Raw genomic sequence first — 16,549 nt, forward strand, 5'->3', positions numbered from 1 at the left:
CAAGCGTCGTGGTGACGTCACCACCACTTAGTGACCAATGGCGGTTGTTGTTGTCTATCATAAAATAATAAACCACTAATGTAGACTGTAGCCTGCTATCAAAGCAATTTTGCTGACGGTTTCCATCTGAAGACGGAAGCTTGTGTTGCCTCCAAAACGTCGTGATTTAATTTCGTTTTCATTTATTTTATTTTACCTACGTGTCTGTGTTTAGTGGGGGTGTGCGTGTGTTTAGTGGGTGTGTGCGATTGATCATATTAAACGTACTCAATTAGCATCAATTAACATGAAATACACAATAATAATTTACATTTCCCAATTTTATTGAATATTTTTCTGAAAAACAATACATACAACACTGTGTCACCTGCCGTTCAGATTTGGCCACAGCTGTTCACAAACCGCATAGCCAGCATCTTAAACGCCTTTTGGTTTGACAAAATATAAATCGGAGCAGGCTGTTACGGTATAATAACGACGTGCCCGCTAAACTCAGGCCCTCTTATCCACCGATGAACGAGGAAGTTTAACAAAACAACGAAAACAGAAACTCACACAAATTAAGAAGTAAGCTAAAGTAACAAAAATATTTGGGTTGCTTTAATCAAAACACACCTCCATATTGATTAAACACTCACGCAAACATTCCCCCCCCCCGACTCGTGCATTTATACGTTGGCCGAATGCGAAAGCCACAATGCCACACAAAACGCGTTCTAAGGAGATTTGAACTCTCAACGCTCTGGGTTACAAACCCAGCGCCGAATCCCCCGAGCCACGAGGCTGGGTGCTGGCGTACCCCCCGTGCCATCGCGAGCGGGTTAGCGGGGTGCCCGCGCTCTGCCGCTCGAATCTTAAAAGCGCAGACGGTCGCCTCCGATTGAATCTCGACGGAAGAATGTCACGAATACCTTCAAAGTCGAGACGATCCAAACGGCAGCGGCGCGTTGGGGGGGCCGAGTAAATGGAACGTGGGATGGCGAAAAGCGATTGAGCGATAACGACGCCCGAGAGTAATACTAGCACGCTAAACCCAAGACTTGCCGGACGCTTCGCCAGCGTCTTGCTCGGGGGGCTCCTGGTGGGGTCTCGGCGTCACCCCCAGCTCCGTCTGAAGTTTCTGCACCTCGTCAAGGAGCTGCCACAATTCTGACGGTGACATCGCTCTGGGACCCGCCGTCGATTCCGGCTCGACGGCATCTGCCACCCTAGAAACGAGTCAAATTTCAAGAAGAGTATTTTCATTAACAAAAATATATATACACTGTCCATGATAGAGGGTTTTTTTTGGGTTATATTGCATGTATAGTGTAGTGTATAGTATAGTGTATGGTGCAGTGGATAGTGTAGTGTATAGTAGTGTAGTGTATAGTAGTGTAGTGTATAGTAGTGTAGTGTATAGTATAGTGTATAGTAGTGTAGTGTATAGTAGTGTAGTGTATAGTGTATAGTAGTGTAGTGTATAGTGTAGTGTATAGCAGTGTATAGTGTATATTAGTGTAGTGTATAGTGTAGTGTATAGTGTAGTGGATAGTGTAGTATATAGTGTAGTGTATATAGTGTATAGTGCAGTGTATAGTGTAGTGTATAGTGCAGTGTATAGTGTAGTGTATAGTAGTGTATAGTGCAGTGTATAGTGTAGTGTATAGTGTAGTGTATAGTGCATTAGATAGTGCAGTAGATAGTGCAATCTAAACCCAAAAACCTTGATTATGAATAATTGTTAACGCCGTAATGTATGAACGTTGCGAGCGCTCACGAAAGTCACCCGGTGCGGTTCCCGTCAGAGGAGGCCCCCACAACCGAATGGTAGCTATACACTACACACACAACATCTATATACATAGCTATCAAACATAAACTACACTATACACTACACTATACACACAACATCTATATACATAGCTGTCAACACATACACTACACTATACACTACACACACAACATCTATATACATAGCTATCAACACATACACTACATTATACACTACACTATACACTACACACAACATCTATATACATAGCTATCAACACATACACTACACTATACACTACACTATAAAGTACACACAAAACATCTATATACATAGCTATCAACACATACACTACACTATACACTATAAACTACACACAAAACATCTATATACATAGCTATCAACACATACACTACACTATACACTACACTATACACTACACACAACATCTATATATATATAGCTATCAACACATACACTACACTATAAATTACACACAAAACATCTATATACATAGCTATCAACACATACACTACACTATACACTACACTATAAACTACACACAAAACATCTATATACATAGCTATCAACACATACACTACACTATACACTTCACTATGCACTACACACACAACATCTATATACATAGCTATCAACACATACACTACACTATACACTATACACACAATATCTATATACATAGCTATCAACACATACACTACACTATACACTACACACACAACATCTATATACATAGCTATCAACACATACACTACACTATACACTACACTATAAACTACACACAACATATATATACATAGCTATCAACACATACACTACATTATACACTACACTATACACTACACACAACATCTATATACATAGCTATCAACACATACACTACACTATACACTACACTATAAACTATACACATCTATATACATAGCTATCAACACATACACTACATTATACACTACACTATAAACTACACACATCTATATACATAGCTATCAACACATACACTACACTATACACTACACTATAAACTATACACAACATATATACACATAGCTATCAACACATACACTACACTATACACTACACTATACACTACACACACAACATCTATATACATAGCTATCAACACATACACTACACTATACACTACACTATACACTACACACACAACATCTATATACATAGCTATCAACACATACACTACACTAAACACTACACTATAAACTATACACAACATCTATATACATAGCTATCAACACATATACTACATTATACACTACACTATACACTACACACAACATCTATATATATAGCTATCAACACATACACTACACTATACACTACACTATAAACTACACACAACATATATACATAGCTATCAACACATACACTACACTATACACTACACACAACATCTATATCCATAGCTATCAACACATACACTACACTATAAACTATACACATCTATATACATAGCTATCAACACATACACTACATTATACACTACACTATAAACTACACACATCTATATACATAGCTATCAACACATACACTACACTATACACTACACTATAAACTATACACAACATCTATATACATAGATATCAACACATACACTACACTATAAACTATACACAACATCTATATACATAGCTATCAACACATACACTACACTATACACTACACTATAAACTACACACAACATCTATATACATAGCTATCAACACATACACTACACTATACACTACACTATAAACTACACACATCATCTATATATATAGCGGTTGGGGAGCTGACGGAACCAATATTATTTCCCTTCCACGTGACTTTAGCGAAAGAACCAAAAATAAGAGACAGCTTTGTTTAGAGCCTAGTCTCAAACAGTGTTAGATGAGAGGACAATGCCACTACGAAGACATTGACAGCTCGGGGTGAGACACACGAGGCTCTAAAGAAAGCTGTCTCTGGTGTGGAACAATCAGTTTCAAAGACAATGCATCATCATCATCATAGACTACCAGAGCGTGTTTCTGTTTGCATGTTCATTACAAGTACCGTGTGTGTGGCCAATGCAGTGAGATGATTCCTTGCAAGAGGTTTACGTTTGGTGTTATCACGTTCACACAGCTGTTTTACTGCTAAAAAAGGGTAAAACAAATTCTTATATCTTGTTACTGGCAAGGGAGGTCCCATGATGTTTTTTTGCTGTTGTCATCATCGGCGAAACGTCACGGAAACTCGAATTGTAGGCGTAGTTGAGGGTCACTCTCTGACACGCAGCCGGCGAGTGTCGAGCCGGTAGCGACCCGGCACGTTTCGTTTCCGTGACGCAACGCCGCTACTACAAGTTGGCGGCTTTGACGAGACGACGCTTTCGTTTCTCGCGATCCAACGCCGAAGCCGACAACCTCCGTCCGCGCGCCGAACTTTTTCCGCCCCCCACCCCTCCCCCCGCATAGCCGACCGTGGCCAACCGCGCCGTCGAGGCCCCCCACCTGCTCCGTAGCCGGCGCGGGCGCCACCCGCTCAGCGAGTCGTGGATGGTGCCCAGCCCCAGGTAGGCAATCTCAGACAGTTCGAGCAGGAGGCTGAGACCGGCGACCGCGTACATGACTAGAAGGAAGACGGTCTTCTCCGTGGGGCGCGACACAAAGCAATCGACCCGGTGCGGGCAGGGGTGACGGACGCACTCGAAGCGCGGGGCCACCTCCAAGCCGTACATCAGGTACTGCCCCACCAGGAAGCCGACCTCGGCCAGCGTGCGGGCCAGCAGCTGGAGGGTGTAGGCCACCATCAGGCCGTCCGTCTTGATCCTCCACCGCTCGTTGTGCTGCTTCCCCTCGCCGTCTTCTTCACCCTCCTCCTCCACCTCCTCTTCCACCTCCTCCTCTTTCTCCGTGCCTTCAATCACGCGGTCGGGGCCGCCGGTTCGCTTGGCTCGCTTAGTTTGTTCGTCTCGCATGTACTCGATCCTACCACGACAGAGAGCGGCGGCGGCGTCGAAGTTTCACCCCTCGCTACGAGCGAGCCACCGTCGGGACTCGAGGTAAGTGAAAATATTTACCTTCCTTTAAAATTTGACGCTTTATTTACTACTAAGCGGGAAGCACCCGGCGTTGCCCGGGGAAAAACATATATTGAAAAACTTCTCAAAACTTAAAACCATAACATATACAAATGGAAAAAAAAAACTTTGATCATTGCCTCATTCGTAAAAACTAAAATGAAACCCAACGCGCGGCGTAAAAAAACGTACGCTCGTGCGCCAAGATTCGATTCTTTAGATCGCGCAAAGGAATCGAAGGTTGTAGATTTCTTTAGAATCAGCCTATTCCTGTTTAATCGATACCACAAAGCTCACCAGATATCGATTCTCGCCACACTTCATCGTCATTTCCCCACCCCCCCCCCAAAAAAAATAAGGGTATTTTTATGTTTGCATGGTGTACAGTATGGAAAGTACCCACATGGCAAATTTCAAGTTTGTTGCATGTCGGGAAGTACGCTAAACATTTTGAACAGACACATACTCACAACTTTGCCTTTTATACATATGCAATTATAATATCGCATGCAAATGTATTATATTTCTTATTGTTGAAGAGTTTAACAATGCTTCCCTTTTTGCTGTTGAATCGCAGAATATTTTACGACGCTGACCGTGTGCGTGTTTAAACACAGCGCACATTCGCCCTCCCGAACTGAACTAGCCGTTCGGACATACCGACGGGGGGGCTCGGGAACGGAACTCCGTTCCTAAGTCAAGGAGAAACCTTGCCGGCACTTTCACCGTTCAAACTCGTGACCAAATCGACGGCGCAACCTAATTAAAAAACAAATTAAAACATTTCCAACTGCGGGCAGCCATTCAAATTTCCACCGTAGCCCCCCCCCCCCCCCCCCAACTGTGAAAACTCCCTCCGAGAACCTCGGTACCTGGTGATGCGATGCACTGCGAAGCCGAGGTACAGGATGGTGGGCGTGGCGACCGCGATGATCTGGAACACCCAGAAGCGGACGTGGGAGAGCGGGGCGAAGCTGTCGTAGCAGACGTTCTCGCAACCGGGCTGCGCCGTGTTGCACGAGAAGCGGCCCTGCTCGTCGTAGTAGATGGACTCGCCGGCGACCGTCGTGAGAACGACGCGAAAGATGACGAAGGTGGTGATCCACAGCTTGCTCAGGAAGGTGGAGTGCCGATGAACCTCCTCCAGCAGATGTGTGAGGTAGCCCCAGCTCATCGTGGCCGCCGGTCTAATTCAGCGACGCCGCTGCGGGGAAACGTTCACCCGTGTTTGTACAGGCACTACTCTACTTACAAACATTCAACTTCAGGACTTTTAGAGATAATAAAAAAACCTATCCCGTTTGTCCAGTTGCCCGTTTGGAATGAGAGTCGTAAGTTCAACCTCCACGCACAATAAATGGCAGTGGTGGCATCTACATTGGCAGAATGTGAAGAACCAGTGGCATCTACATCTGCAGAACATGAAGAACCGGTGGCATCTACATCTGCAGAACGTGAAGAACCAGTGGCATCTACATCTGCAGAATGTGAAGAACCAGTGGCATCTACATCTGTAGAACGTGAAGAACCAGTGGCATCTACATCTGCAGAACGTGAAGAACCAGTGGCATCTACATCTACAGAACGTGAAGAACCAGTGGCATCTACATCTGCAGAACGTGAAGAACCAGTGGCATCTACATCGACAGAACATGAAGAACCAGTGGCATCTACATCTGCAGAACGTGAAGAACCAGTGGCATCTACATCGACAGAACGTGAAGAACCAGTGGCATCTACATCTACAGAACGTGAAGAACCAGTGGCATCTACATCTGCAGAACGTGAAGAACCAGTGGCATCTACATCGACAGAACATGAAGAACCAGTGGCATCTACATCTGCAGAACGTGAAGAACCAGTGGCATCTACATCTGCAGAATGTGAAGAACCAGTGGCATCTACATCTGTAGAACGTGAAGAACCAGTGGCATCTACATCTGCAGAACGTGAAGAACCAGTGGCATCTACATCTACAGAACGTGAAGAACCAGTGGCATCTACATCTGCAGAACGTGAAGAACCAGTGGCATCTACATCGACAGAACATGAAGAACCAGTGGCATCTACATCTGCAGAACGTGAAGAACCAGTGGCATCTACATCGACAGAACGTGAAGAACCAGTGGCATCTACATCTACAGAACGTGAAGAACGAGTGGCATCTACGTCTACAGAACGTGAAGAACCAATGGCATCTACATCTCCAGAACGTGAAGAACCAGTGGCATCTACATCTACAGAAAGTGAAGAACCTGTGGCATCTACATCGACAAAACGTGAAGAACCAGTGGCATCTACATCTACAGAACGTGAAGAACCAGTGGCATCTACGTCTACAGAACGTGAAGAACCAGTGGCATCTACATCTACAGCGCTGGTAGCGGCCATCGGCAAGTCCAATCAAGTTTCAAGTTTCATTTATTAGGTGTATAGCCCTGTGAGTCATGCGGCTCTTGAGTTCGGGTGCAACCGCAACAAACAAAATATGAACAGAGAAACATCTTAAAGCGACGACGCGTAACGGAAACATCCTGTGATAAAACAGCAAATCTTCCAGAAAAGAAAAAAACTTATTACAACTCTGTGTGCAAAAATCTCACAAACCCCTTCTTGAATAAGAGCCTTGAGACTCGGCGAGGAATTCCCCCCCGGGTGAACTGAATCACATCGTTATTATCACTACTGCCCTCTGTTCGAACTGCGTTCATCTATTTTCGTTGTAAAATGTCAATCGGTCACTTGTTCGGAGGTCATGTCCATGAGGACGCATTTCCTAAGAAGGCCACGGCAGTTGCGTTGGTTCCTCGCGCGCTGCCGAGAGACGAGTTCTCGGTGGCACTCGAGAAAAAACAAACGCGCATCCGTCCCGTGCCCTCCTGGATAGCATCATCAATTGCGGTGTATAAGGGAGCAAAGATGCCGCCCTAATCGATTGCGGTGTATAAGGGAGCAAAGATGCCGCCCGAGAAGACGATTCGTAATTTGTTTTTTTTGGGATCAAGATCTCTTGTGGACGCGCGCGTGTGTGTGCGTTCGGGCCCTCCTCCACCCGACACAGCCAATCAATAAAATGTTGACTCCCTCGCCTGGTATACAGGAGGTCGTGGATTCGATCCCGAACCTGACGCCTGCTGTGTACTCCATCTCTTCTCTAGCTGTTTAGGCATCCGCTTGCACACAACAACAACCGCCATTCGCCACTAAGTGGCGGTGATGTCACCACGACGCTTGTACCAGGCTATGTGCACCCTGAGGCCACGTGAAGTGTCGAACGCCCGCTAGCAGGAGGTCACGGGGCAGACCCAGGTGCCACGGGTCGACTGACTGAGATGACTGGCTGATGCACCACCTGTGCCCCCTACTGTGCCAACCTGCTGTGTTTTAGCCACCCGGCGCTCCGCTCGTTGTTGTGAGCTTCGCTCCTCCGCCCTCCGTTGTTGTTGGAGGGCGACTGCCTCCAACTGCCCAGTAGCGTCCTTCACGAGCCTCCTCCACAGAGGCCGATCTTGACACCGCTGGTACCAGTCATCGGCAAGTCCACTCAGCTCCACGTCCTCCTGTACCACATCACTCCATCTCTTCTCTAGCCCATGCCGCGCCCGTTTAGCCCCCTCGATCCGGCCGAACAAAAGCTGTTTCGGCATGCGGTGGCTGGGCATGCGGGCTACATGACCCAGCCAACGCAGCCGTGCCTGCCGGAGGAGCTCACCGATGGGACCTTGCCCAGATCTTTCAAGGATTTGTGAGCTCCTCACACAATCCAGTCTGGTTAAACCCAGGATGGATCGTAGGCAGGCCAGCCTAAATGTTTCTAACCGGTGAAGATGTTCCATTAGGGGGGTCCACGTTTCGCAAGCGTAGAGAAGTGAGGGAATGACTGTGGTCGAGAAGACCTGAAGCTTAGTGCGGAGCCACAGACCAGGTAGCTTCCACACAGCGTTACGCAACCGATGAAAAGATATTGCCGCTCGACTGATTCGGAGTGAGACCTCTGCTGTTAAACTGGAGCTGGTCATAAGCACACTGCCCAGGCATGGGAAACTCTCCACTCGCTCCACAACTGCCCCATCACCGATTGGGAGTTGTGGGGGTGTAGTGTCCGATGGTACAAAATACCCAGGCAGGTGCTTAGTTTTGGTGGGGCTGATGGTAAGGCCCCACCTCTTAGTGGCACGCTCCAGTCTCAGCAGCAGCTTCGACAACTCCTCCTCTGAATGAGCAGCTATTACCAAATCATCAGCATACATAACGTGGTTGAGCAATAGGGAGCCATCCCTTGACCGCACCCGGGCATCGATCAGCCTCCCATTATATCTGTACCATATGGAGATTCCCCCGGTACAGCTATTGAAGGCTTCACGAACTACGTGGTCAAAATAGATGTTAAATAATGTGGGAGCCAGAGGACATCCCTGTCGCACCCCAAGGTGTACAGGGAATGGCTCTGACTCCCGACCACATAGTTTTACCTGGGCCCGCTCACCATCATGAAGGTCCTTAATGATCGTGAGCAGAGGGTCAGGTACTCCAAAAGCACGAAGAACAACCCAGAGCCCTGGCCTATTAATGGTATCATATGCCTTGACCAGGTCAATAAAGCAGAGATGTAGGTCTTGTTGGAATTCCCTACACCTCTGCTGTAGCAGACGGACAGAAAATATGGCATCTGTGCAGGACCGCCCTTTCCTGAAAACGCATTGGGGCTCCGCAAGCCTCTCCTCAGCGTGCCTGGCAAGGCGATGCTGAATAATCCTTGCCAGGACCTTTCCCGGCACACTGAGGAGTGAGATGCCCCTGTAGTTGTTACAGTCTGTGCGGTCCCCCTTCATAAAAAGGGGGACCACCAGGGCATCCTTCCAATCCTGCGGAACCCGTCCAGTGGTCCAGACTGTTGTTATGATGTCATATAGGGCAGTCTGTGCACAAACGCCACCCTCCCTCAGCATTTCGCTTGGGAGATCATCTCTGCCCGCTGCCTTTCCTGGTCTCAGACTCCTGATCGCCTTCAATACTTCCTCAACAGATGGCACCTCAGCCAGCCACTCACAGGGGGTGACTTCTTCCAATATTTGAGGCACCGCAGCCTCAGCAGGGTCATCCTCACTTTGTGCCACGATGTTTTCCTGGCTGAGGGATTTTCCCTCCCCCAGGACCTCACAGAAATGCTCAGCAAATCTGCAAACCTGTTCCTGGGGGTCGGAGATTGGATCACCGTTTTTTCCCCTAATGATTGTAATAGGTGTGGCGCTGCAGGTTACTTTTTGATGGAGTTAAATAGAGATTTGTGATCACGGGCCACTGAGGCAGCATCTATCTCCTCAGCAACCCGCGACCACCACCCATCCTTGCAGCGCCTCACGGCCCTCCGAACCTCCGAGCGAAGGCTGCGGTAAGCCTCCTCATTCTCTGACGTGGGATTCTGTAGCCGATGACAGTGGGCCTGTCGCTTTTTCTCAACCATCCTGAACACCTCCTCTGTCAGCCAGGGTCTCTGGGGAGGTCTGGACCGCATGCCCAAAGCAGCCATTGCAGCTGCATGAGTCACAGTCCTAAACCTCGCCCATTTACCCTCGACATCAGGAGGAGTCGGGGACGATGCCAATCCTAGCCGCAAGCGATGATGAAATTCTCGCTTGCAACTTTCATCAGATAACTGAGACCAGGAAACTTTAGGTTGGAATGGGGTCCTGGGTGTACACCCACCACCGGAGTGGAAGAATGGCAGGCGCATCTTACAGATGACAAGTCGCTGGTCAGAGGGCAGATCAGCTCCACGGTAGGTCCTGGTGTCAAGGACATGGGCTCGCATCCGCTGGTCCGTCACTATGTAGTCCAGCAGATGTTCTTGCGTGGACCCGGCATGCATCCATGATGTTGTGTGGATGTGCCGATGCCAGAACAGCGTGTTGGTAATTACAAGCCCATGGGCTGCACAAAATCTAGCAGCCTCCTACCGTTGTTATTGAGCTGATCTGGCCCATGCCCTCCAATCACTCCAGACCAGGTGCCAGCATCATGACCAACTCGGGCATTGAAGTCACCCAACATGATGACTCTTTTCCGAGGGGCCAATTTAGCCAGCACCTGTGACAGGAGGTCATAGAAGGTATCTGACTCATCGGCTTTGCCTGCATCCCTCCATGGATGTTCATCTTCGGTGGGGGCATAAGTAACCACGACCACCATTCCTCGCCTCCGGTTGATGGGAAGGTGAGCCCAAAGTAGCCTGGGGCTTACAGCTTCCCACACCTCACCGCCACGCTCCCACGCCCCCTTCATTCTTTTGTTCAAAAGAAGAGCCACACCCTGTTGTTTGGCAGTCTGCTGCCCCGAGTAGAGGACTGTCCACCCCTCATGGTGGCAGGAGCCAGAACCGGTCCACCGGACACACACACAGACACACACACAGACACACACACAGACACACACACAGACACACACACACAGACACACACAGACACACACAGAGACAGACACACACACAGACACACACAGACACACACACAGACAACAACAACCGCCATTCGCCACTAAGTGGCGGTGACGTCACCACGACGCTTGTGCCAGGCTATGTGCACCGTGAGGCCACGTGAAGTGTCGTACGCCCACTGGCAGGAGGTTACTGGGCAGACCCAGGTGCCACGGGTCGACTGACTGAGATGACTGGCTGATGCACCACCTGTGCCCCCTACTGTGCCAACCTGCTGTGCTTTAGCCACCCGGCGCTCCGCTCGTTGTTGTGAGCGTCGCTCCTCCGCCCTCCGTTGTTGTTGGAGGGCGACTGCCTCCAACTGCCCAGTAGCATCCTTCACGAGCCTCCTTCACAGAGGCCGATCTTGACACCGCTGGTACCAGTCATTGGCAAGTCCACTCAGCTCCACGTCCTCCCGTACCACATCACTCCATCTCTTCTCTAGCCCGTGCCGCGCCCGCTTAGCCCCCTCAATCCGGCCAAACAAAAGCTGTTTCGGCATGCGGTGGCTGGGCATGCGGGCTACATGACCCAGCCATCGCAGCCTTGCCTGCCGGAGGAGCTCACCGATGGGACCCTGCCCAGATCTTTCAAGGATTTGTGAGCTCCTCACACAATCCAGTCTGGTTAAACCCAGGATGGATCGTAGGCAGGCCAGCGTAAATGTTTCTAACCGGCGAAGATGTTCCATTAGGGGGGTCCACGTTTCGCAAGCGTAGAGAAGGGAGGGAATGACCATGGCCGAGAAGACCTGAAGCTTAGTGCGGAGCGACAGACCAGGTAGCTTCCACACAGCGTTACGCAACCGATGAAAAGAAATTGCCGCTCGACTGATTCGGAGTGAGACCTCTGCTGTTAAACTGGAGCCAGTCATAAGCACACTGCCCAGGTATGGGAAACTCTCCACTCTCTCCACAACTGCCCCATCACCGATTGGGAGTTGTGGGGGTGGAGTGTCCGATGGTACAAAATACCCAGGCAGGTGCTTAGTTTTGGTGGGGCTGATGGTAAGGCCCCACCTCTTAGTGGCACGCTCCAGTCTCAGCTGCAGCGTCTCCAACTCCTCCTCTGACTGAGCAGCTATTACCAAATCATCAGCATACATAACGTGGTTGAGCAATAGGGAGCCATCCCTTGACCGCACCCGGGCATCGATCAGCCTCCCATTATATCTGTACCATATGGAGATTCCCCCGGTACAGCTATTGAAGGCTTCACGAACTACGTGGTCAAAATAGATGTTAAATAATGTGGGAGCCAGAGGACATCCCTGTCGCACCCCAAGGTGTACAGGGAATGGCTCTGACTCCCGCCCACGTAGTTTTACCCGGGCCCGCTCACCATCATGAAGGTCCTTAATGATCGTGAGCAGAGGGTCAGGTACTCCAAAAGCACGAAGAACGACCCAGAGCCCAGGCCTACTGATGGTATCATAGGCCTTGACCAGGTCAATAAAGCAGAGATGTAGGTCTTGTTGGAATTCCCTACACCTCTGCTGTAGCAGACGGACAGAAAATATGGCATCTGTGCAGGACCGCCCTTTCCTGAAAACGCATTGGGGCTCCGCAAGCCTCTCCTCAGCGTGCCTGGCAAGGCGATGCTGAATAATCCTTGCCAGGACCTTTCCCGGCACACTGAGGAGTGAGATGCCCCTGTAGTTGTTACAGTCAGTGCGGGGGACCACCAGGGCATCCTTCCAATCCTGCGGAACCCGTCCAGTGGTCCAGACTGTTGTTATGATGTCATATAGGGCAGTCTGTGCACAAACGCCACCCTCCCTCAGCATTTCGCTTGGGAGATCATCTCTTCCCGCTGCTTTTCCTGGTCTCAGACTCCGGATCGCCTTCAATACTTCCTCAGCAGATGGCACCTCAGCCAGCCACTCACAGGGGGTGACTTCTTCCAATATTTGAGGCACCGCAGCCTCAGCAGGGTCATCCTCACTTTGTGCCACGATGTTTTCCTGGCTGAGGGATTTTCCCTCCCCCAGGACCTCACAGAAATGCTCAGCAAATCTGCGAACCTGTTCCTGGGGGTCGGAGATTGGATCACCGTTTTTTCCCCTAATGATGGTAATAGGTGTGGCGCTGCAGGTTACTTTTTTGATGGAGTTAAATAGAGATTTGTGATCACGGGCCACTGAAGCAGACTCCATCTCCTCAGCAACCCGCGACCACCACCCATCCTTGCAGCGCCTCACGGCTCTCCGAACCTCCGAGCGAAGGCTGCGGTAAGCCTCCTCATTCTCTGACGTGGGATTCTGTAGCCGATGACAGTGGGCCTGTCGCTTTTTCTGAACCATCCTGAACACCTCCTCTGTCAGCCAGGGTCTCTGGGGAGGTCTGGACCGCGTACCCAAAGCAGCCATTGCAGCTGCATGAGTCACAGTCCTAAACCTCGCCCATTTACCCTCGACATCAGGAGGAGTCGGGGACGATGCCAATCCCAGCCGCAAGCGATGATGAAATTCTTGCTTGCAACTTTCATCAGATAACTGAGACCAGGCCACTTTATGTTGGAATGGGGTCCTGGGTGTACACCCACCACCGGACCTCCTGAATGCCGCATAGATCCAGCCGGTACCGGTCCAGCTCCCGACAGAGGAGTGGCAGCCTCTCCTCTGCAGTGAGCATTCGAACATTCCACGTGGCCACCCGTAGTGGCTTTTCGTTGTTTCTGGAGTAGCCCCGAGGGTAGGTATTCAATCTCCTGGCTCCGCCAAATGGGGTTTGGCCAGGAGACGTCATAGACGCCTGGCCCCCCGGGGCCTCCGGCACAAGCTTATTAGTTACATATTTCAGTTTAATTCGTGGTTTCGTGGTAATTAATTGAAGATGGAGGGCTTACCAGCCCCTCGCACCCGTCCAGAGCCCCCGTTTAGCCCCTGTGGTGGACACATATGCCATGAGGGGAGGAGCCAATCAAAATTGGATCTCCCCCCACAGCACTGTCCACGACAGAGTTGCCCGTCCGGCCCCGCGAGGAGGTAGGGGGTTGTTTTGACAGACACACACACACAGACACACACACACACAGACACACACACAGACACACAGACACACACACAGACACACACACAGACACACACACAGACACACACACACAGACACACACAGACAGACACACACAGACACACACACACACACACACAGACACACACACAGACACACACACAGACACACACACAGACACACAGACACACACACACAGACACACACACTGACAAACACAGACACACACACAGACACACACACAGACACACACACACATACACACACAGACACACACAGAGACAGACACACACACACACAGACACACACACACACAGACACACACAGACACACACACAGACACACACACACAGACACACACAGACACACACACAGACACACACACACTGACACAAACACACACACAGACACAAACACACAGACACACACACACAGACACACACAGACACACACACAGACACACACACACTGACACAAACACACACACAGACACACACACAGACACAAACACACAGACACACACACAGACACACACTGACACAAACACACACAGACACACACACACACAGACACACACAGACAGACACACACAGACACACACACACAGACACACACACAGACACACACACAGACACACACACTGACACAAACACACACACACACAGACACACACAGACAGACACACACAGACACACACACAGACACACACAGACACACAGACACACACACTGACACAAACACAGACACACACACAGACACACACACAGACACACACACACAGATACACACACAGACACACACACACAGACACACACAGACAGACACACACAGACACACACACACAGACACACACAAAGACACACACACTGACACAAACACACACACACACAGACACACACAGACAGACACACACAGACACACACACAGACACACACAGACACACAGACACACACACACTGACACAAACACAGACACACACACAGACACACACACAGACACACACACACAGATACACACACAGACACACACACACAGACACACACAGACAGACACACACAGACACACACACAGACACACAGACACACACACTGACACAAACACAGACACACACACAGACACACACACACAGACACACACAGACACACACACAGACACACACACTGACACAAACACAGACACACACACACAGACACACACACAGACACACACACACAGATACACACACAGACACACACACAGACACACACAGACAGACACACACAGACACACAGACACACACACTGACACAAACACAGACACACACACAGACACACACACAGACACACACACACAGATACACACACAGACACACACACACAGACACACACAGACAAACACACACAGACACACACACACACAGACACACACAGACACACACAGACACACAGACACACACACTGACACAAACACAGACACACACACAGACACACACACACAGATACACACACAGACACACAGACACACACAGACAGACACACACACAGACACACACACAGACACACACAGACACACACACTGACACAAACACAGACACACACACAGACACACACACACAGATACACACACAGACACACACACACAGACACACACAGACAGACACACACAGACACACACACAGACACACACAGACACACAGACACACACACTGACACAAACACAGACACACACACAGACACACACACAGACACACACACAGACACACAGACAGACACAGACACACACACACAGACACACACACAGACACACACAGATCTCGGGGCCGTGGCCACAGCAGCAAGGGGAGACAAAGACGGCAGCGGCTGCGTGGGAGACAGCGCAGAGAGAGAGGGAAGGAGGAGGAGGGTGGTGGAGTGGTGGAGTCAGACCTCTGTTGGAGCGCCCGGGAGCCCAGGAGACGTCCCGAGCAGCTGAGAGATGACACAGAGAGATGAGAGACAGGGACAGCACCTGGCTAGGACGCCACCTTCCAGCCCCTCCCCCTCACTTCCAGCCCTTCCCCCTCACTTCACCCCCTCCACATCCGCCCCTCCCCCACATCCGGCCCCCCTCCACATCCGCCCCTCCCCCACATCCGGCCCCCCTCCACATCCGGCCCCTCTTTCGTCCTCTCTTTGGACCCTCCCCCCGGGCCCTCCCCTCACTTATGCCCCTCCCCCCTCGCTTCCGCCCTTCCCACCCTCCCCCCCTCG

General features: G+C 49.9%; 1 protein-coding gene across 1 annotated transcript; it reads right to left on the reverse strand.

The window, feature by feature from the left end:
• Positions 1–302: 302 nt before the first annotated feature.
• Positions 303–16,277, reverse strand: LOC142910913 (gap junction gamma-1 protein-like). The gene is made up of 4 exons (XM_076060164.1): positions 16,226–16,277; positions 5,708–6,039; positions 4,267–4,743; positions 303–1,208 (listed from the first exon to the last, which is right to left on the reverse strand). Exons 2-4 carry the CDS (start codon positions 6,007–6,009, stop codon positions 1,028–1,030), a joined length of 960 nt encoding a protein of 319 aa, XP_075916279.1. The 5' UTR covers positions 6,010–6,039; positions 16,226–16,277; the 3' UTR covers positions 303–1,027.
• Between the last annotated feature and the right edge of the window lie 272 nt (positions 16,278–16,549).

The sequence above is a fragment of the Petromyzon marinus genome, unplaced genomic scaffold, assembly GCF_048934315.1.
Source record: "Petromyzon marinus isolate PM22_M1 ecotype Great Lakes invasive population unplaced genomic scaffold, UKy_Petmar_22M1.pri1.0 PM_G_Scaffold_157, whole genome shotgun sequence".
Lineage (NCBI taxonomy): Eukaryota > Metazoa > Chordata > Hyperoartia > Petromyzontiformes > Petromyzontidae > Petromyzon > Petromyzon marinus.

What these genes read in the sequence shown, in the direction of transcription:
- LOC142910913 (XM_076060164.1), bottom strand. Translation starts at nt 6,009, where the DNA reads ATGAGCTGGGGCTACCTCACACATCTGCTGGAGGAGGTTCATCGGCAC. An exon ending in GCAGTGCATCGCATCACCAG is followed by an intron (nt 4,744 to 5,707) that starts GTACCGAGGTTC and finishes CTGTCGTGGTAG; the next exon opens with GATCGAGTACATGCGAGACG. An exon ending in CCGCGCCGGCTACGGAGCAG is followed by an intron (nt 1,209 to 4,266) that starts GTGGGGGGCCTC and finishes ACTCGTTTCTAG; the next exon opens with GGTGGCAGATGCCGTCGAGC.